The 22,713-nt window shown below is 42.2% G+C and overlaps 1 protein-coding gene across 1 annotated transcript in view; it reads right to left on the reverse strand.

Moving 5' to 3' along the window:
• The window catches only part of ELOVL4 (ELOVL fatty acid elongase 4), a 67,930-nt gene that overhangs the window by 5,465 nt on the left and 39,752 nt on the right, over positions 1-22,713 (reverse strand). Inside the window, exons 2-4 of the mRNA XM_015424901.1 lie at positions 20,408-20,595; positions 16,027-16,107; positions 3,471-3,642 (exon numbers count right to left, since the gene is read on the reverse strand). Of these exons, the coding sequence (XP_015280387.1) occupies positions 3,471-3,642; positions 16,027-16,107; positions 20,408-20,595 (441 nt within the window). The remainder of the gene's footprint in view (positions 1-3,470; positions 3,643-16,026; positions 16,108-20,407; positions 20,596-22,713) is intronic.

Below are 22,713 nucleotides of genomic sequence, written 5' to 3' on the forward strand. Positions count from 1 at the left end.
ACCTCTGGAATGGAGAAATGACTACTGACACAACTGCACCTAGGCACCCTCTCTCAGATCAAAGAACTCAGGCAGCCCTTGGTTTACTGAGGGGGCTGTGGGCTATGAAAAAACAGAAGAGATGGCTAGACTGATGGTGGAGAAAGAGTCAGGACAACTTGGACAAGGCACAGGCTAGAGCTCATCTGAAAGCCCACTCCATGGTGGTGGTGGTAGCATAGAAGCAATTTTAAAACCACCAATGCATCTGCATGGTGTAAACTTGCAAAACTCTTTCTGGTGGTCAGGGAACTACTGGGAGGTGGCAGACTGCTCTGCATTCTTCTGTGATCATTTTGCTAAGAACTTTGTAGATAAAATCTCTTGTATTTATTTCAGTTTGGACTCTATATTAGCAGCAACTCGATCTGATGATCCCAGATTGCTGCTCTGTCCAGTTGCATGGGATACCTTTCAGCTTGTGCACTCTGAGGACAGGATTCATGGAGGTTTGAGACCTACCACCTGTTTGTACCAATCTTACCCATCCTGGCTGCTTAAATCTGCGGGGGTGGGGGGTGGGCACTGGCAGACTGGGTCTGGGAGATAGTAAATGCCTCCCTGAGATACAGGGCGGTTACTCCTGCTTTGAAACAGTGATGTGTCCCCTCCTAAAGAAACTTTCTCTGGATCCAGGAGAGCTGAGTAAATGTACCATTCTTGAGCAAGGTGACTGAACGAGTAGTGGCTGGCCAACTTTTTCTGAATGAAGCCGATTGTTTAGATTCATTCCAATCTGGTTTCAGATCTGGTTATGAGACTAAAATGGCTTTGGTCACCCTGATGGATGACATGTGCCAGGAGATTGACAGGGAGAGTGTGATCCTGTTAATTCTCCTGGACCTCTTCGTGACCTTTGATACCATTGATCTTGGTATCATTCAGGATTGCTGTTCGGGCCTTGGAGGTACTATTCTGTGGTGGTTTTGGTCCTAGTTTGAGGGTAGGTTTCAGAGTGTGGTGCTGGGGGACTGCTGCTCTGCCCCCCCAGCCTTTAGTCTATGGGGTTCCCCAAGGTTCCATCTTGTCCCCCATGCTTTTCAATGTCTATGTAAGGCACCTGTGGAGGTCATCTGGTGATTTGGGCTGAGCTGCCACCAATATGTAGATGACACTCAGCTCTATCTTGCACTACCAGCAGATCCCAGGGAGGCTGTGGAAATGATGAATAGGTGCCTGGAAGTAGTTTTGGAGTGGATGAGGGTAAACAAGCTGAAACTTAATCCCAACAAAATGGAGGTGCTACTGGTGGTGGGAGGATCTAAACCAGAAAATGGGTTATCCCTGTTCTGGATAGGGCTGCACTCCCCCCCCCCCTAAAGGGGCAGGTTCACAGCTTGGGGGTGCTACTGAACTCAGGCCTCTTGTTGGATAAACAGGCGGCAGCGTTGGCCAGGGGTGCCTTTTACCAGCTTTGGCTGGTGAGCCAGTTGCAACTCTTCTTGGACACAAAAAGATCTGGCCACTGTGGTACATATCTTGATAATATCTAGATTAGATTACGGCAGTGCACTCTACACAGGGCTGCCCTTGAAGACTGTCTGGAAGCTACAACTCTTATAGAACACAATTGTTATGGAGATCAAAGCAATGACTACAGTGGGTCGTAGGGACCATATCACTGTAGTCTTGTACCACCTACACTGGCTTCCAATTTGCTTCTGGGCACAATTCAAGGGCTATACCTTCAAAGCCCTGTACATCCTGGGACCAATGTACCTTAAGGACTGCCTTCTCCCACATGAACCTACCCACTCACTCTGGTCATCTTTGGAAGCCCTACTTCAATTGCCCCCCCCCCAATCTGAGGCTAGATAGGTGGTGATCCAAGAAAGTGCCTTCTTTGTCATGGCACCAAAACTGTGGAACTCCCTCCCTCCCCAGGAAAATTCATCTGCCTCCTGTCTTTCGCCAGCAGGTGTAGCCCTTTTTGTTTTGTCTGGCATACCCCCAATAATGGAATTGTTCCTCCTTCTGTTATTGTATGTTTATGTGTTTTTAACTGAATTTTATAATTTTAAATGCATTTTTAATTTGTAAAATGTTCTAATGTTTTTATGTTCACTGCCTTGTGGACCCTGATTGGGTGGAAAGGTGGCATAAAATGTCTTAATAAATAAACAGCTGCATAAGGGAACAGATTTTTTGTTCTGAGAAGTTTATAATCTGAACTGGCACCTAGTGTATGTCTTGCTGGTTTATAGTATTACATAGACTATAGTCTATGAATTAGCAGCAGGTAGCAGAAAGCACGTGTGTATATGGGTGTGGGAAGAGGGGTAGGGTGCAGCATCAAATCATGGAGAACAATTATATTTTAACAACATACCAGTGTTGATGACTAAAGCTGTACTGTGCTGGATCCAGCTCAAGTCTGTCTTTCTAAAACATTTAATAAACAGCTGTGCCAGTACATCAGCCCAGAGGACTGGGCTTTTAGGCACTGAATTAACAAAAAAGATCATAATTTATTTTCATAGTGATAATAAGAATTTTAATTTTTAGATGTTCACCACAAGGATTGCCAAGTGTTGGTAAAACTTGCTATTTTAACTAAAGTTCAGCTATACATAAGGATGTGTCTTGTGTCTTGCAGTGTAATCCCTAAAGAGAATTACACCCTTTGAATGCAGTTGACTTCAATGTACTTAAAAGAACATGTATTTATTTAGGATTTTCCTGTCAATGAGCAATTCCTTTCTATGCAGTATAGTGACTAGGCAGCAATCCTAAACATACTTACCTACAAGCAATGTTCCCTCTAAACTGCGTTAGTGTGTGCTAGCTGACAGTTTTTTAGTCTCCATCTCACACATTTTTGTCTTAGCTCAGGAACGTTGGCTCCAGAGCAAACTAATTTATGCAGTTGCAAAATTGCTCGCTCACAACTTTAATTCCAGTAGCTCACAAAGTAGAATTTTTGTTCACAAGACTCTACAGCTTAGAAGGAGCATTGCCTACAAGTAAGTAGCATTAAATCAGTGGGATTTAACTCACAGTAACCATGAACAGGACCAATCTGTGTATCACTTAATCACCATGGAAATAAACAGAGTGCAATCTAACATATAATTAGAAATCCTATCTCTTTGTGGCTGAAGAGGTTTAGATTAAGCAAGGTAGGCCTGTGTGTTGCTTCATATAGCAAGCACCCTTAGAACACAAAAAGCAGAATTTGCATGCAAAATCTGAATCATCCACTTATGCCCATGTGAAACGGGTTTCATAATCCCTGGTCTTCCCCCCCCCACTCCCCCTCATTTCCCAGAGAAGGAAGGATATACATTCTAAGTGCCACATTCCAAAACTGAGCAAACATCTATCCTGTTACTTCAGTATGAAACAATATTTACACATCAATAGAAAACAGAATTTCCACTACAACTTCCGCTTTATGTTTTTTATGAAGGTAGAGAATAGAGATTACTCACACTGCCCTCCTGCAACCCACTTTATGCCAATCCACCACAAGGTAAACATAGTGAAATGGTGATAGACATGAAGGAAACTGATTTGGTTAAACTTCTTTCTTAGGATGAAAAATACTGTGTCCAGATACTCAATTCCTTTTGATATGAAGTACCACCACAAAGCCCCAGCAATCTGTAATATAGAAACAAGAACACATTTACTGAGTGAGGCCAATGTACAGTATAACCCAGTACCCTACACTAATAGACATTGAATGCTGTAGAGGAAGCCTATCAAAACAGGGCAGTTAAGAACAATATGTCCTAGGGGCCTTTTCAGTCCTCCCTGCCAAAATTCAGAGCAGAAGAGATTTACTAGATGTGTTTACACTTAGTTTTCCCCACACTACTTTATTTAAAGCTTAATAAAGAGGCTTGCACATAAAGAAAAATAAAATGCAGGTAAGGAGATTCACTCGGGATGCTACGAAACTCAAACTAAATTTTCATTAAAGCAAGGCACCTTTGTCAACCCAGCCCCAGAGGTCATTTGCAATGTCTACTGGTCCATTAAAGTGATTTAAACCATCTGAGCCTTTATCTGAGGTACAAGGAATACATGACTGTCATGCACTGCAGAAGTGAGCAGTGACTCACAAAAGTTCATACCCCACCACAAATTTTGTTCGTCTTTAAGGTGCTACTGGATTCCTGCTCTTTTGCACTGTAGAAAATGCAGAAGTTATTTCTAAAGGAAAATTTTGTTGTGGGATGCCACCTTGGAAACAGTGCATGATACAGTACAGGGTACAAATTGAGTAAAAAAAATCAGTACAAACCACAGCTCCCACTTGTGTGAGTGTATGTGTCTTCTGCTCATGCAAGGGCAACTTTAGATACAAACCTAGTACCTCTGATATTTCTAATAAAGAGTGGCACAAGGACTGCTCCTAAGTTCTAGCCATTTTTGTAACTTTGTGGATCTCTTAATTTATTTTTGGCCTCTCCTCTCCCCCTTTCCTGCTTTTCTCTCCTTCCCACTCACCAGCCAACCTACCATTATCTACCCACCTTTCCCTTCTTCCCTTCCTCAGCATCCTCTATCCAGAAAAAATTATGGCCCAGTTGTGCAATGCTGGCTGGCAAGTCAGGTCCAGTTGCACAGTGGGGAACCTGCAAGGGCTTCTAAGGAACACCTCACTTTTCTCTGTAACCCCCCCCCACACACACACACTTTCCTCTTTATCTTCTCTTGGGGACCTTTCTCTGCTTCCTTCTCAGTCACATACTCACCTACCTCTTATCTGCCCCCCGTCTTAAGCTATATTATTTATTTATTTCATACCCCCCCTCTCCAAAATGTGGACCCAAAGTAGCTTACAGCATTTCCCTCTCCTTCATTTTATCATCACAATGACCCTGTGAGGTAGGTTAGGCTACAGGTGCTGCCGCTATTATTTTGGTTTTTTTAAACTTCCCCATTTCTTAATATTTCTGATTTTCCTGCATATTTGGGGCTTTTATAGCGTTGCCAACCTCCAGGTGGTAGCTGGAGATCTCCAGGTGACAGAGATCAGTTCACCTGGAGAAAATGGCTGCTTTGGAAGGTAGACTCTATAGCATTATACTCCATTGAAGTCCCTCCCCCTCCCCAAACCCCACCTTCCTCAGACTCCACCCCCAAATCTCCAGGTATTTCCCAATCCAGATCTGGCAACCCTAATTTTCTTGTTTGTAGAAAGATCTGTTTTGTCTGTCCATGACTCTAGTATCCTGCTTTAATTATGAACAGACTTGGCCATGTTGAGAATCGATATATCTAATTCTCAAGTGTGCCCCCTGTGTGCGGATGCTTAAATCCGCACACCACCAGGGGCACCTGGGGGGAGGGAGATGTTTGTGCGCACGTGGGGAGGTCCCCACGTTTGCACAAAAATCCAAAAACTTCAAAAAAAAATCGGGGGGATACTTAAATCCCCCTGAAACTGACAGAGCGTCCCCTGCGCATGCGCAGGGAACGCTCTGCAGGGACGGGGGGAAGTGCCGAGGCCCAGCGGCTTCAAGCCGCGTGGGCCTCGCTCTCCAGCCGGGGGGCGGGGGGAAGCGCCAAGGTCCGGTGGCTCCAAGCCACGCGGGCCTCACTTTCCAGCCGGGTGAGGAGGCAGGGGGGAGATCGAGTGGGGCGGCCCGATACGGAGGAACCGGCGGGATGGGGGGGAAACGTTACCTTCTCCTGACTCCTCCGCCGGCTAAATGCAGAGCTCCGCTGCCCCGCTCCACCCCCCCGTGAGTTTCGTGGGTTGTCTGGCTTGTTATTTATATTTTAATATAACTACCAATGTGACCATCTGCACTGAAGCAAACAGTTACATCTTTTGTTAATCACGGATAAACAGGATTATAAACAGTTACAGGATTGTAATGAATGGGTACATTTTTATTGTTTAATCCATTTTTTTCAGTTCTACAGGGCTGGTGTCAGCATACCCTGAGATAAGACATTTGCCAGAGCCCTGGGTTTTTGGCAGGGCCCATTGCTGCCAGCACCCTCTGCCCACTCACTTGCTAGCGTTCCATGAGCCATGCTCCCTGCCTGGTGCCACAAGGGAAAGGCTTTTAGGCAGCTGTGATTATGGGCAGTGGGAGTGCTTGTGAGAAGAAAAGGGAAGGATACATAAGTCGATGGGAGGCATGCAGGTGTGTGGGGGGCTATGAGGGCCTGACCATAGGCAGAGGAGGGGAGGGAGGACCTGGGGACTCTCTGACCAGCCCCCCCCCCCAACTGGAATCATCCCTGTCATTGTACCAAGTATATCACGTTATCCTGTGTAATTCAGTGTGTTGGTAGTCCTACAGTAAACGTTTATAAACATTATTGCCCTTTGCACCACTATCATGCTACAGAACCTATTCCAGATTATTTGGAATCTGGCTCTTGTTGACTAGATTCAAACAGCAGTACTATCAAAACTTTTTGGAGCTGAAATGGTTTAGTTCTACACATCTCTATGTTTTAAACATTATTTCAGAAGGATTACTGTTGCAGTTTTCCAGCTGTAGAATGGGTCACAATTTCTTTTTCTTTTCATAAAATGATTCCTGAAAAAAAATTCCTGCTTTAGGGGTTGCTATAAAAAAAATCTGCATTAGGTTTTGGAGATGAAGAGCATGTCAAATAAGCATCAATGTATTTCTGAAATGCTACACTGGAAATTTAGTAAATTTGAGGAAAATACTTCTCCTGTTGCTCAAATAAATTATTTATCAAATTCTAAATGTGTGCCTCTTTTTAAAAAAACTTTTCATATTAGTGTTCCCAAATCTGTTATCAGTGGATTGCAACTAATGGAGCTGTCTCTCTGTTAACAGTGTGTTGCCTTCCCTTTCAGGCCATTATTGCCCCATACGCTTTTTGTATCCAGTACTAGGGTTGCCAGACAACACGGTGGAAACAGGGGTCCCTTAGTGCCAGGCCCCACCTCCCCACCGCTGATCAGCTGGCCAGCAGGGGTGAAGTTACCCCGAAAAAGAGGGGAAATCCTCCCACATGCAGCAATGTGTCTATGTAACTGCCCACATGACCTGGAAGTGACACTACCACTACTGGGATGTCAGGGGTGACACTCTGGTATTTGGGCAAAAACTCTATTGTAAGAAGCTAAATTTGTCATAGGGTTTTTGCCCAGATACCAGAGTGTTGCCCCCAGTACCCCAGAAGTGGTACTGTCACTTCCGGGTCACGTAGGCAGTGATGTATATACATCGCTGTAGTTGGATGGGATCCCCTGCTGCTCCTGGTAAGTCCTCTTCCCATCCCCCACCCGTTGCCAGGAGGGACCTGGCATCCCTATCCAGTATTGACACTTGTCAGCCTGCCTTGTGCCCTACCGCCAAGAGCCTCACTTAAGAATGGATTTAGTGCCTTAGAACTCATTTGAATTCTATAAAAGGCAGATAATGTGGACCATATAAAAGTATAACAGCTGGTGTAATGGGAAGATGAAGAGGGAAAAAACAAAAGAGACTCGTACAGAATTAGGAGTTGTCCAAAGTAGTATTAAAATACATATTGCTCAATGTGCAGCTCTATTTGCCTCTGAGCTAGACAGTCATGTATTTAACTCCCACATCAAGGTCTCTTCTTCAATCCAGTAATAACAGCTAAAGTAAAGCAAGCACTGAAAAAATGCTGTACTGATGAAAGCAACACCTTTTGGAGGGAGATAAAAAACAGCATATTGTATTCATTTTCATTAAATTATTGAATGACACTTATAACGTTTTCAGAATTACAAAATGTGTAAAATTAATTGAAATTTATATATTTAGTAAGGGTTTATTCAAGTTAACATGCTGCTGTTCTTACAAAAATATTGGTGTCACAAGCTAGGCTTGCAAGAGGAATGTGTACAGAACAGCTTAGAAGAGAAATCTCCTTTCTCAATCTAGTGGCATGTAGCTTTTATATTACTGGGTGTAAATGCATCTACAAATAATATCTCTTAATAAAAGTTGTGGTCACTTGAACTTTTATGGGGATTTTCCAGAACATTTTATTTTAATTCAGTCTTGAAGTTTCATTCTCTGTTACATCCTGGCAATCCCTTAACTTAGGGATCGCTCACTGGTGGTCTTTAGACCCTCCCTACCCCACACACATTGCAATTTTCTCCAGTCTCCTTCCTCCTAGTCCTCCATCTTTTCTCTATTGCCTGAACCTACATCTTATAAGGAAATATATAGCTACCTCAAATAATTTCATTTAGACAAAATCACATTGCTTTCCTGATTTATCAAGCTAAGTTTAAATATATATATATATCTAGTGGTAGTTGTGGTACCACTGTGCATTTTGTGGCAGGCAATTCTGCACCCCCCAAAGAAAGATGATGATGGGGATGATTAAGAGAATTTCAGGGAACGGGAGCCCAAAGATCCTAGGTGCGATCACATCAGCAAAAACTATCCATTGCTGTATATGACCAATGCACACTTGCTGGGAAGTAACCCCCGTTGGGCTCACTGGGGCTGACATAAGTCAAGATATACAAAATCAAGCCGCACACCTCTTTCCAACAAGCAAGGGAACTCAAGCACATAGTTAACTGCTTCACAGTGCAATCCTAAGAAGAGTTACACCTTTCTGATCCCATGGTGGACTTCAACTGATCTAGAGGGTAAGAACTGCTTAAGTGTCCTATAGATCTAACTGTGGTCATTTTTCTCTGGGCAGTGTGAAACAATGTCAGACTCAAGACACTAGTGATTCTGCTTATAAAAATGTCTGGGGAAATAAATGATTTTCCTAAAGTAAAAGTTAACTAAAGGCTGTCTTTATCTAGGAATTTCACTCTGACCAGAATGAAATGACAGCCCAAAATGAAGGACCAATCCTTCCCAACAGTACAATGAAGTGGTTAGAAGGAAATGAGATACAGGACACCCTACCTGTCTCTATTACATTACACCAGAATTCAGCACAAGAAGTTGTAACAAAAATCCAACAGGCAATGCTCTGAAAAAGGTTCCTAATAATATAGCAGAGACCATTGCCAACAGTTGCAAATAACTGTGAGCTGCAGCAAAGCTCTTTTGTTTGATACACTACTTAACTGTACATACTTGAAATGTACCTTTTGTACATAAAGTTTCTGTCCTGCAAATGACCATTAGCTTCACTGAAGAAACTCCTTTTAATGAAGACTTTTAAAAATAAAGAACTACTTGTAGCTGTAGAAATATATTAAATACTACCAGCTATAAAAGATTTTTCTGCCTAAGGAATGCTCAGTTTTCTTCCATTTCCAGTTGTAAAACTTACCAGCTACTGAGAAAATATTCACTGAGTTCAAAGTAAATTACAAAATAGTTATTCAGATAGCATTATACCTAAGGATCTATCCACCTATTATTCTTCTAGTTCTCACAAAATAAAATAAAAGAACTCTTAAATAGTTTGTCCACGGCCACAAAGACAATCAGTGACAGAGATGGGTTCAGATGGGTAGCCGAGTTAGCCTGAAGCAACAGAACAAAGCTTGAATCTAGTGGCACCTTTAAGACCAGCACGCACATGAAAGCTTATACCCAGAATTAAACTTTGTTGGTCTTAAAGGTGTCACTGGACTCAGACTTTGTTCAGTGACAGAGATGGTAACAGAATGGTTTACATCTGTTTATGTTATGAGGTAACTGTTCATGAACAGACAGGTTGCATGGATAATGACACAGCAACAGAAATGTAGAGCATAACTTAAAACTGTACTATTCAAAAAACAGTTTCATAGACAGGGATACCACCATGACTTTCTAAAATGCTTAATTTAAAAGTGCTCCAAATATAACTGAATGGTTGCAGAAACATGTATGACTATTTCCATTTCAGCAACCTCTCCTATACGTAACTTCTAAGTCTGTTAAGAGACCAGATGGCACAGAAAGATTACATTAACAACTATGATTAAAGGGTCAATCAGAGGTCCAGTTCTGATCACTGTACATTGTGTTTTAAAGCCAATGTTACATTTATAGCAACTTTTAAAAAATGAAAGCAACTTTTATTGTTGGTCTTTGTGTTTCCTTCGATCCAGAAGAGTTGTGCTGTCATTAGACTATTACCAGGGGTTCTACCTTGTTTCTGTGCTGGGGCTAATCCCCATGTAGCAAACCCCCCCCCCCACAAGTGCCATGATACACAACATACCAATGCCCAACACAGGCATGAAATGAGTGTGAATCTAATGCCTAGAGTTCAACTGAATTTATTTTTACCCAGTTTTTCATTTTTGATTGATTTATTTTTTTGCATACAGAGGGTCTCCACTTGTTTTGCTGGGAAGACACAGTCTGCAATGATGACCTGTGTTAACTGGCTCCCCACACTGAAATGTCTGGATGAGTCTTCCTAGGAAGGATGGAACTCACTCATGATGATATACTAAAATATGATGATGTACAGCATTACCTATATGGCTGGCTGATTAAGAGTTACAAAAAAAAAAAGGTTTGTATTGTAGATTTTCCTTTTAGGTTCCTTCTTTCAAAGTCTGCAAAAAAACCCCAACATTCTACCAATTATAGGAAGTTTCTTTATAGGTCATACTTGATACAAAAAATTAACTATGTATAATGTAATGTAATGTAATGTAATATAAACTATTAACTATGTATAATATAATTATAATATAATATAAAGATACTAAAGTGGAGGAAGGACAAATATTAGTCCAGGTATTTGCCGGCATAGAATATTATCCCCTACTTAATATTTTAACCAAAAGTTCTCATAAAAATTAAATTCTCGGTAACATCCCTGTTTCTTAATCCAGAAAGAAAGAGCAGTCTTTCCATATATGAACACTGAAGATGCCTTATACTCATCAGTTCTCATGGTCAATACAGTTGTTTAAACTGACTGGCAGCAACTCTCCCGGTTCTCACTTCATCTTTCACATCATCTGCTACCTGATCCTTCAATGGGATGGATGCCAGGGATCTGGGACCTTCTGCATGCAAAGCTACTACTGAGCTATAGCTTGACCCCCAAAACAGGAAGTGGAATATTGATGAAGCAAAACTCATATTTATTTATGAGCAGTCTCCAGTACTACTGCTGGTGCATAGTTACTACACGTTTTGATCCTATGTGAATAGAAGTTGCGCAGTAACAGTGACTACTTGATAGTCCCATTGTCCTTCTTGAAGATAAGAATCTTTGAGTGTAGGTGAAATTTTGCTGCTTTGTGTGATGTGCTAGAATTAACTAGAGAAGGGTGCTCCTAGTCATTAGTTTGGTTCAGGGAGGGAACTGAATACATGTTGCTAAATCCCATGATTTTATCGCTAGTGTCATGTTATGGCAATTAGAGTTAAGCTTCATCAAAACAACCTGAAGCAAAATACAAGTGGTTCCTCCCTTGGTATAAAGCAGTGCAATAATAAGGCACTGATAGTTGTCGCCTGTTCTGTTAACTTACTGCACTACCCACATTCCTTAAAAAAATTATTAGAGCTCATTGCGTTGAGCCCATGTTATCTAAACTTCAGCCCCCATAAGTTCTCACAAATGACTGGAAACCATAACATGCCTGGCTGTGAACCATGCACAAAAATTGTGGATACACATCTATTTCATAAATATGATAGCTTCCTATTGCTACACATTATTTTGAAATCTTTTAAAATTAATGATGTACTCATGCCTGATTCACACATGTCCTCTGTGACTTATGGCATTTTTTTTTCTTTTCCAAATGCAGCTGCTAGGATTGCATTTTGCAAGAAATAATGGCACAAGGTGAGGAGCTCTTTAAACCTTGCCTTTTTCCCACTGGAAAATACCACCACCAAGTCACTTTTATTCCACTGGGAAATAATTAGGGGTATTGCTTAGCTAAAATAGGGGAAAGGATGCTAAAGCTGAGGGAAAATATTACTGAGGAAGGTATGAGGAGAATACTCAAGGAGCAACTACTAACATAGCAAAGTTTGAGTCCAGTAGCAGTAAGCTTTCGTGTCCATGCACACTTCATCAGATACATTGAAACTGTTTTCCTCAAGCCTTACATATAGGTAGAGGGGAGTTAGTTTCCAGGAAGGGCAAGTTAGAGTCAAGATGCAAAGCTTATACCCAGAATTAAACTTTGTTGGTCTTAAAGGTGCCACTGGACTCAAACTTTGTTCTATTGCTTCAGACCAACACAGCTACACACCTGAATCTACTAACATAGCAGTCATAAGTGAACTGAATGGGAAGGTGCTTGATCTTCCCCTGGGGCCATGCATAGAAAGACAACGCTCCAGAGGGGGGGATTTCAGCATCAAGTCTTTAGAGCAGCAGTAGCTTGTGGGCTGGGCCATACTGAAAATCCCACCACTGAGCACTGCTAAAGCAGACCTTGGCATGGGCACATCACTGGCCAGCACCAGGGACTGGAAGGCATTCAGTAGCCCTGAGACTGCAAGGGACCAAGGTTCTGGCAGCTCCGTTGCCATTTCCTGATGCCTTTTCGCAAGGGTGCCAAACACCTCTCCATTCAGTGGCACTGGACACACAGTTGTGGGGATGGGGATATTCCCTGTAACCCACCCCACAAACAGCTGCTGGCCAGAGCTCAATTTTGGTCCCGTTCACACGAGGGGATTTGGGCCAGTAGCGGGACAGTTCGGGGGCGGATCAAACCAGCGCGATCACACCACAACATCTAGGAAGCGTGGTGCTTCCGTCCCCGAACTGGCCCATCCACTCGATGATTCGGATCTAATAGGAACCACCTACCGAGGTGGTTCATCTCCCTGCTGCGTCGCAAACCGGGAGTCTGATCGCCGGCGCAGGGATGTGCCGGCGCGTCCCCGGCTCCGAGCTGAACTGCGCATGCTCGGACATGCGCAGTTCGGCTGACTCGGCGTCCGAACTGTGTTTTCTCCCCGGCGTCTGCTTGTGCCGGGGAGAAGAGGCGGCACGGCCAGGGGATCCGTGGGATCCCGCCGCGCCGTGTCAACTTTGGTGCGGCTTTTAAAAGCCACGCTTTTTGCCGCTTTTTCCCCTGCCATGTGGCAGGGGCCAATGTTAAGAAGTTGGTTTGCAGGAACCAAACCCACAAGTATGGTTGAACAAACAAACAAAAGTAGTTTTACCCTTAATAAATGCCTCAAAGTCAAATAGGCTTCAGCAAATTTCCATCAAACCAACACAAATGCCAAACCAACAGATAGAAAAGATAAACTGCACTGGTTTGGTGAAAGTTGCCTGAGCAAGCAACACCTGACCTTAAATAATATATGATATGATTAATTATTTCATTAACAAAGGTGAGATTAAAGAGAGTCTTGCAGGAATTATTTAAATATTGTTCCGAAAATGAAATGTCTACAAATATAAATAAAAATAAAATCATTTCCTTTGGAAGTATCAAATACCTACTAATTGAACAAGTTTGGTCCTATAAATATCTGGGGTTATTTGTGATTACAAATTATGCTGGAAACTGCATTATGAATCTATCCTAGTTAAGTCCAAAAGGGAGGCTGGAGTAATTATAAAATTCTTTTTCACAATGGGAGTGCAGTATATTCTAGCAGCACTCTAATTATTTACCATCTGATTACTAATCACTTTCTATATGCAGCTCCAGTTGTGGTACAAGTGGCTACTCCTGCTATCAAATTAATTCAATTCAAATTCCTGACAACAATTCTTAAGGTGCCTGTTGGCGCCCCCTGTATGGCCCTTAGATTAGGAACTGGTTATCATATTCTAGAGTAGCCTGGTAGCTTCGCTACTGTTTTTAAGTTCCATTTATAATACTGATGATGTGAAGTTTGAAATGTAATATTTCATTTTGGTGTAGTGGTTAAGTGTGTGGACTCTAATCTGGGAGAACCGGGTTTGATTCTCCACTCCTCCACTTGCACCTGCTGATGTGACCTTGGGTCAGTCACAAGCTCTGGCACAGCTGTTCCTGAAAGAGCAGTTCCTGTCAGAGTTCTCTCAGCCCCACCCACCTCACAGGGTGTCTGTTGTGGGGAGGGGAAGGGAAAGGAGTTTGTAAGCTGCTCTGAGACTCCAAGTGAAGGGCGGGGTATAAATCCAATCTCTTCCTCTTCTTCTTCTTGTTGTAGGAATTCTAATGGAGAAGATTGTAGTGTAAAGGATGAAATGAGACATACATACTTTTTTTTCTCTAATGAAGGACCTCTCTCTAGACCACATTGGTGGTTCTGCCCTCAGGTGCTAGGATCACCAGGCTGCTTGATGGTTTAAGGGTTTGGCTAATATTTGAAACTCTAAACTCTAACTCAGGGACAAGCCATCTGGTCAGGTGTGAAGTTTTGTCGTCAGGACCCTCCTTGATGTGCAGATAGATCTCGGCTTTCCCAGGCAATCAAAGCAACATCTGCCAGGAAATGGCAATTCAGATGTAGATCAGATCCGTGTATTGCGTGACATCAAGTCCTCTAGTAATGAGGGACTGCTTGTCCTTAAGCTGTTGTTTCTGCTAACAATGGCTAGGCATGCTTCTTCTTTCCCTTGGCTAGGAACTTGGGTATTTGCAAGCTTCATTAATATGAAATGCAGGCAGGTACCTTCTATATGAAACCTCTCACAACAGGTGATTCAAATAGCTTTCCCTAAGCCTAGGGTGTATGTGTATGCAATGCACACTTCATGTGGTGTGTCAGCAGATATAACTTCATAAAAAACAAATATCAGTCTCTCTCTCTCTCTCTCTCTCTCTCTCTCTCTCTCTCTCTCTCTCAACAGTAGGTAATTTGAGTACTGTGGTGTATGTACTTTCACACATAATTAGGTATATTTAAATAATGCTACTGATGAAACGAGAAGTGTTACAATAACTAAGAGACTGAGTTACAAATTACCAACTCAGCGTTATAATAACTAAGAGATTGAGCTACCAATTACCAAGTCCCTGTTAGTATCTTGTGTCTAGGGCTGCCAAGCTATGGCGGGGGATCCGCACGTCTTCACAGGATCCCTGCTACGGGGGACAGCGATACACATTGCACCGCCTTCGCCAGGATGTGACGCTACGCATTGCTCTGGCAACGGGACTCCAAACAGCCCCATTGCCAGAGCGACACGTAGCGTCACATCCTGGCGATGGCAGTGCAACGCGTATCGCTGTCCCCCGCAGCAGGGATCCTGTGAAGACGTGTGGATCCCCCGCCACGGCTTGGCAGCCCTACTTGTGTCTGATAAGTATTCACTGTATGACCTTAGATAAGCTTCAAAACTCTATTTGCAAAGTGGGTACAATAATAACGATCTACTTTACACAGTTGTTGAAAGGATTACAAGCAAATGTATGCAAAGCAGGATTATCAGGCAGTGGGAGACCAGGGGTGGTGGGGACATGGAGGTAGCAGTAGTGATGATGTCACACCTCTCTAGATATTGCTGGAAACGCTACATAGGGGTTTCTGGCAATTCTTAGGCCCAGTGTGCATCTAGCATTTGCTCTGCTTTTATACCAAACCCACACTGGAACAGAAATTCCCGTCTACATTGCATGCCACTTTCACTTTGATTGAGTGTGGCATTTTATGGGAGTGTCCAGACTGCATGCTGCTTTCACTTCCTTTGATCTCTTGGTTTTATGGTAACTGTCTGCACAGATTTATGGCTGTTTTATGGCCATTCGGGGTTGACTCTGCAGTCAGTACAGTGTTGGCCCTGGGTAGTTGAATGTGGGTTTGGTAAAACAACTGAGCAAATGCTAAATGCAGATTGGGCCTTAGAGAGAAATTATGTAACTTCCATGTTTCCCCTGGAAGTGATGTCACACATTTGGTTTGAAGGCCTTCAAAAATTTTTCTCCTGCTACCACTCCAGGTGCGGGCAGGAGCCAGGAGCGGGGAATCCCCCACCCTTGCAGGGATCCGGCAGCCTTGATATAAAATGCTTTAAAGACTGAAACTGTTACAGAAATTGTAAGTACCAATTTTACCCAAAAAGAACACATTATATGTGAACCCATTATATGTGAAGAGGTCCCCCCCCCCATTACTGGCATAGTATATTCATCAGTCAATCAAAGGACCAGAAGTTACTACTCACCCTGACTTCGTATTCATTATCTGAGTAATCCACAGTCTGGCAGATATAGCTGTATCCTCGAGCTTTGGATGCCATAAATAACTGAAAACATTAAGTTCACAAATTAATCTTCCACAAACACTGTAACTATGATTCCTGAAAGCAACTGCATGTAAATCAGTATTTACTAAATGCTGCACTCCCCCTGCCCCATCATACTCCTCCTGTTATACTACATGTGGTATTGCAGACCAGGCCAGTCACTTCAAATGGTGATCCTCACATGCATTAATTTAATTAATTTAAAGTCACCAGAATCCTGTGTCTTCCCCGTGCTTCTGGCACTCAGGTTATTCTTAGCACTAGCAAGAATGGAGCAGTGTACAGGATCTTGAACAAGATGGTCTACTGGTTGCTACATGCTAAGCTATAGTAAGGTCAATCAAATTGGAGTATGCCTGACAAAGCAGACCCAACTTGAGAAATGAGATGACAATGTAGGAGTGTGTGTGAAAGTTATAGCAGTATCCTTTGTGAAGCCACTCCATATCTTACTCTCTACATAAAAATTATGTAGGGTTATTTCCTTTATCTGCAACTCAAATATACTAATTTAAAAACAGATCTATTTAGAGTTGCCACAGGGCTTGAAAAAAAATATCCCCTCCCTTTAACAGAGCCTTAATGTGTGGAAATGGGCCGCTGAAGCTTTTCTTGGCATGGAGGTAAATAACATCACTGATAAAGAACATCCCATTAAGCCTCTGTTAAAGGGGCAAAACATTTTTCTTTGGGCGTGTCAGCAACCCTAGAGCTATCACTTTCTAGCATACAGTAAGCTGCAGTTCTGCAAATATAAGGAAGACTTATATTGCCCATTATTGACTTAACTGTTTATCAGTTCCAGTTTTCTGGGCCTTTCACAAGTATATGACCACATATAATTTAAGAGTTTTCCGATACAGAATGGACTCGTAAGTAAATTGGACAATACAATTGGTTTTTTCTATTGGGGATATGCAGTGCTGAAAATTATAATCACTATTTAAGAACATTACATCGCTTCACTATTACATACAAGATACTATACCTATATATTACATACAAGATACTATACCTGTACAGATACTATACCTATTTTATTTAAATTAAAATATCAACTAAATCTCCAAGAATGAGAGATCAATTTAAGAGTAGTATATCATCCTCATATAACTGGAACACTTTCAAATTATGAACATAGTTTACATTTAGAATACTTCAGAGAAATACCCAGTCCAAGCAGAAGCTAGGATCCAAGGGAACCTTTGTATGAGTTGAAAGCTTTTCTTATTGTGGAAAAAGAGGGGGAAAGTTTGCCAATTTTATCTGATTTTCCATTCTTGATGCCTAACCCCCATACCTCATCTCATGTCATTTTAGAGGACCTTCCAACCTATTCATGAGGTCCAGGGCATAATGGGAAAGCCCTGTTCCTCTGCTTATAGTAGCTACACTGTATTCTATTCAGCTGCAATCAAAAGGTTGTGTTAGAGATTCCAAATCAGCATCCTGGGACTTGTCCTATGGAATGCTGCAGGGTTCTGTGTTATCCCACATGTTATTTAATATATAAGACCCTTATATGAGATTGTCCATAGCTTTGATATTGGATACGCTGATGACACCCACTTATACATTTCAAAGTATACATTTCTAAGCCTTTAGAAGGAGCCATCTCTATCCTGAGCAATGTTCCCTCTAAGCTGAGTTAGTGTGAGCTAGCTCATAGTTTCTTAGCCTCCGGCTCACACATTTTTGTCTCCGCTCAGGAAGAATGGCTCCAGAGCAAACTAAGTTATGCAGCAGCCAAATCGCTCGCTCACAACTTTAATGCCAGCAGCTCACAAAGTAGAATTTTTGCTCACCAGACTCCGCAGCTTAGAGGGAACCTTGATCCTGAGCCAATTTCTGTCTGCTGTGGTCAAACAGCTAAGTGAGAAAGGGCTGAAGCTTAACCCGGACAAGATAGAGAACATGCAGGTTGAAAAAACTGGGGCCTTGGAAGGAGCTGTACTGATGGGGGAAGTTTGTCCCTATTGGACTCAGTCATGCGCTTGAGAGGAATGGTGGTTTAGATCCAGATCTTTTACTAGAAAAAGGTAGCAAGCCCTTTATAAGTCACATTTAACTCAGAGGAAGGTACCCTTCTTGGACCCACGAATCTGGCCACACTGATCCATACAACAGTAACCTTAAGGCTACACAATTGTAATGTGCTATACAGAGGGTTACCCTTGATGACAATTCAGAAACTTCAGCTAGGGGTGTGCACTGAAATATTGCCAAACTGAAAATATATCTGAAATTCGCTGTTTCAGGTTGGCTTGAGTTACCCAAAATTACCGCAAACTCTCCTAAAATTCTGAAAGTAACGAAAATTTATTTCCTGGAATTTCAGGAGTGTTGTGGGTTGACAGGGAGTGGGGCGTGAGAATAGAGGTTGGTGGACTCAGTAAGCAGCTGTTTGCCAGTGTCTCTGGTGCCTTAAAATTTAAATATTTTTATATTCTATGAGAAGACCTGGCCTCTAGAGGGACTACCATGTCCCTTTAAAGCTTAAAAGGAAAGGAGGGACTGAATTGGCCCCAGACCTACCTGGACAGCATCAGCCCTGCTTGTGGTTTCAGAGGAAGGTCTGCTATGCGGCCTCTGGAGGCCAGATCTACCCTCTTTACAAAATAATGGCTGCGGTCACACGTAACAGAAGCCACACAAGTGAGACGGAAAACAGCCGGAGTTTCCGGGCGCGATCTCACCAGCACATCTGGGAAACGTAGCACTCCCGTGGCTCAACCGAGGCTTCCAGCCGAATCTGCGTGGCAAAAAACTAGTACCTTGGAGGTACTAGTTTCCGGAAACTGCGGGGCAAGGGCGGGCGTCTGATCGCATTTCCGGTGGCATCTGGCGCCCGCCCATGTCCCCTTGCAAATAAGGTGGGGTTTTTTGTCCAAGTCTCTGTGGATGCGCATGCGCACCCAACGGAGCATGCGCATTTGTCATGTACACAAAAATAAAAAACAGTTTGCCACGGCGCGCGCTTCTTCGTTGCGCGCCGGCTTGTCCTGTGATCGGCACCTCTCCCTTGCCATGAAACCTCCACGGTACCTCCACAGGACCTCCACAGGAGGTCTGACCACGTAACTGCACAGTAGTTTGCCCCAGGGCAAACAGCCACGCTTCTCCTCTGCAGTTTCCTGCCCGTGTGACCGGGGCCAATGATCAATAGACAATTCAGCTGGTAGTGGACATCTCTGATCCCTTTATATTTTAAAGTGTCATTGTTTTCTATGGGAAGACAGAACTCTGGAGGCCAGGTCTTCCCATAGAATAGCCCTCTGCCTTCTTCTCTCTCCCCCTCTCTCAAATACAAGGAAAGCCTAACCCAAGAGATTATTTTGATGCATTAGTGGAAAGATCCTTGCTCCTTAGGAGAGCTCTGGTTTTAGCAGAAGACAGCTGTAGGATCCAATCCATTGTATAAAATTGCCATTCACCAAATGTGAATGGGAAAATTATTGTTTATGATAGATCACTGTTTGTGAACATAAACTGCTTGGAAAACAAATTTTCACCACGCTTAATTAAACAATATGTTTCAAAAAGCAATCAAAACAAAAGACTCTCAAGACTTTAGCTTCAGCATTCCAGTTTACTGTTCTACAATGAACAATCTTAATGATTAAAGTGTTTCATTCTTGAATGTGTCTGGTGGGAACCAGGATTAAGCCTGAATTGTTTAAATTACTTTCAACAGGTATGCTAATTTACAGTACACCTTTCTCTTGCTTTGCCTGGGGCTCAGTAGTTAGAAGTGCTGAGACAGCTGTACAGTTCTTGGTTGGTTGGTTGTCTCAGGACACTGTCTGAATGGTTCCTGGTGTTCAGAAAAAGGCCTTCTGGGTAACAGTTGTGCACTCAGTGTGAGGTGCAGACATTCTATACCTTATATGGAAATTTAAATAATAAATTATATGCATGATAATATGGAGCTAGTTCACAGTTAAGAATAGTTTGCCACTCATTTCTTTAGATACAATGAAAACTGAACCTAAAACATATGGAGCTAAATTCCATTTTGAATTATTCTAGTGTTACATTACAATAATTTCTGCTTTGTCTTAAAAGCACATCACTGTAACTACGCTAACATAGCCTTTTCCTTTTTTCAATGAAGATATTTAGCACTATGAGAACAAACATATAACATAAATGCAACATACTAGTGTCAACTACAATTTGACTCCGATATAAAGATGCATCATTTCTCAGAATACATAAGAGAATTGTATGATTAATATGTGATGCAAGTGGAATTCTGAATCATATGTAGTCACTTTATATAGAACAAAAACAATGGTACCTCTTTGAAAATATAGAAGTTGAGTAGAACCATTCCAAAGTTGTAAATAATCAACAATGATCGCAACTGGAAAGGCTCCCTTGTCTTCATCCATTTGGGGCCGAGCCAGACAATGAGGAGGTAAATGGTGCTTATAACCAGTGTCGGAAATGGAGACTGCATCAGGGGCCAGTTGTCAACCCGTTTGTCTACGGGAAAGTAAGAAACAGAAAATGATTCAACAAGTATTCTCACGTCATTTTCATTTAAATAACTTTGCATTGCATTGTGATAACTTCTGTATAAATAATGAACAATGTAACTAAAATGTTCTATGTTTTTACTGATTATTCTATATCTTTTTCTCAACTGTAATGAAAATTACATTACTGAAAATTCTAAATTAATAATATCATTCTTGCATATCCCAGTAAGAATAAATGACAAGCATATTCCAAATAGTAAACAAAACAGATAATGGCTCCATTTTGGGGGAATTCCAGATGCCCTTGGGTGACCACCAACACACTGCTACCGCCAATGCCTTGTCCAACGTCACCACATTTGCCTAGAGTGCCATACTCAAGATCCCCAGATCTGGGTAATCTCATCTGCATATTATGAATTTTTCTTCTTCTTGATAACTATCTCCCAAAAAGCTGGGGAATGATCTTTGTTCACGCCTGAGACAACAAAGTTGCCTGTGTGTGAGAAAAATGGAACAAGGCCCTGTGCCCTCTAGTCTCTGGTTCTGTGCCTACAGCAGCACATGGATCTGCCTCTATTCAATGAAAGTGCAAAGAGCAGCTCCTGCATAGGAGGAGGATAAGCATCCTTCCATGTTCCTCCCACAAAACAACTGGATTCCATCTACTGTATTGTGATGGTGGATATGTGTGAAATTGCACAAATTCAAGAATAAAGAAAATAACTCCAGAATGTGTTCAAGGAAAAGGAAGCACATATATTGGAAATGTGTGGATATTCATTAGTTCTGGGGCAGTGATGAAAGAGATCTGGCAACTGCAGAGGTAGGCAAATGCTATTGTTCCTTCTTATGTTATACATTACTTTACTTGTCTGACTCCTTTTACATCATTTTGTGCTGCCTGGATCTCTCATGAAGCACTGACCTCATTTTCTTCTGCTGGTTCTACCCATGGAATGGACCCGAGTAGGATTCTAAGTAGACCTACTTAGGTTTGCTCTCTAAATATATCCTATGTCAGGTAGGGTTGCCAGGCACTGAGGACACAGCCCAAACATACAATCAGCAGAGGCTAACTGTGCAACCAATAGCTGGTCTGGATGTACCCTAGGAGGCAAACCAGTTAAATGAAATTGTCAGTATATTTGGAAATGCAAAAAGAACTGGCCACCTGTAACAAATGTACAGATACCAAGTCAACTAACTATTCACTGTGTAAGGTAAAGGTAATGATTTCCCTTGCTTGAAAGCCAGTCGAATCCAACTCTAGGGTTGTGGTGCTCATCTCCGTTTCCAAGCAGAAGAGCCAACGCTGTCCGAAGACGTTTCCATGGTCATGTGGCTGGCATGACTAGACGCCGAGGCACATGGAATGCTAACATACAATTGGCAGAGGCTGATTATTCACTGTGTACCTGACAGCAAGAGACAGACACTCTACAAATCTGTGATCAATATCCAGGATTCTGCATAACACAGAATCATCAAGATAGATCCAGGTGGTCAGCCTTGTTGGTCTGAGGCAGTAGAACTAATTTAGAGTCCAGTGGCACCTTTAAGACCAACGAAGATTTATTCAAGGTATGAGCTTTCGTGTGCACACACACTTTTTCAAATACACTGGAATGGAAGGTAAGATTCAGACATATAGACATATATATGTTTGTCTATACGTTTGATGTCTATACGTTTGAACCTTACCTTCCATTCCAATGTATTTGAAAAAGTGTGCCTTGCACATGAAAGCTCATACCTTGAATAAATCTTCGTTGGTCTTAAAGGTGCCACTGGACTCTAAATTTATTCTACAGAATCATCAAGACATTGTACCAAACAACAATGTTGTCCATCTGAAAAAATTATAAAACAGTGTCATGACAGATTTATAAAATTATGTATGGTATAAGGGAAATGAATTGTTGGGACTTTTTCATCTTTTTTGTTTAATAGTGGAACTCTGGGTAAACTAATAGGCAGTAGATTTAGGATGGACAATAGGAAGTGCTTCACAGTACACATAATTAATTTATGGAATTCACTATCACAATATGTAGTTACTAGGGAGCAAAGCCCACTGTGGATGAAGACAACGAGCCTAGAAAAGTAGGGTGGGCGGGTG

This window comes from Gekko japonicus, unplaced genomic scaffold (genome assembly GCF_001447785.1).
Source record: "Gekko japonicus isolate JY-2015 unplaced genomic scaffold, Gekko_japonicus_V1.1 scaffold2913, whole genome shotgun sequence".
NCBI classification, from domain to species: Eukaryota; Metazoa; Chordata; class Lepidosauria; order Squamata; family Gekkonidae; genus Gekko; species Gekko japonicus.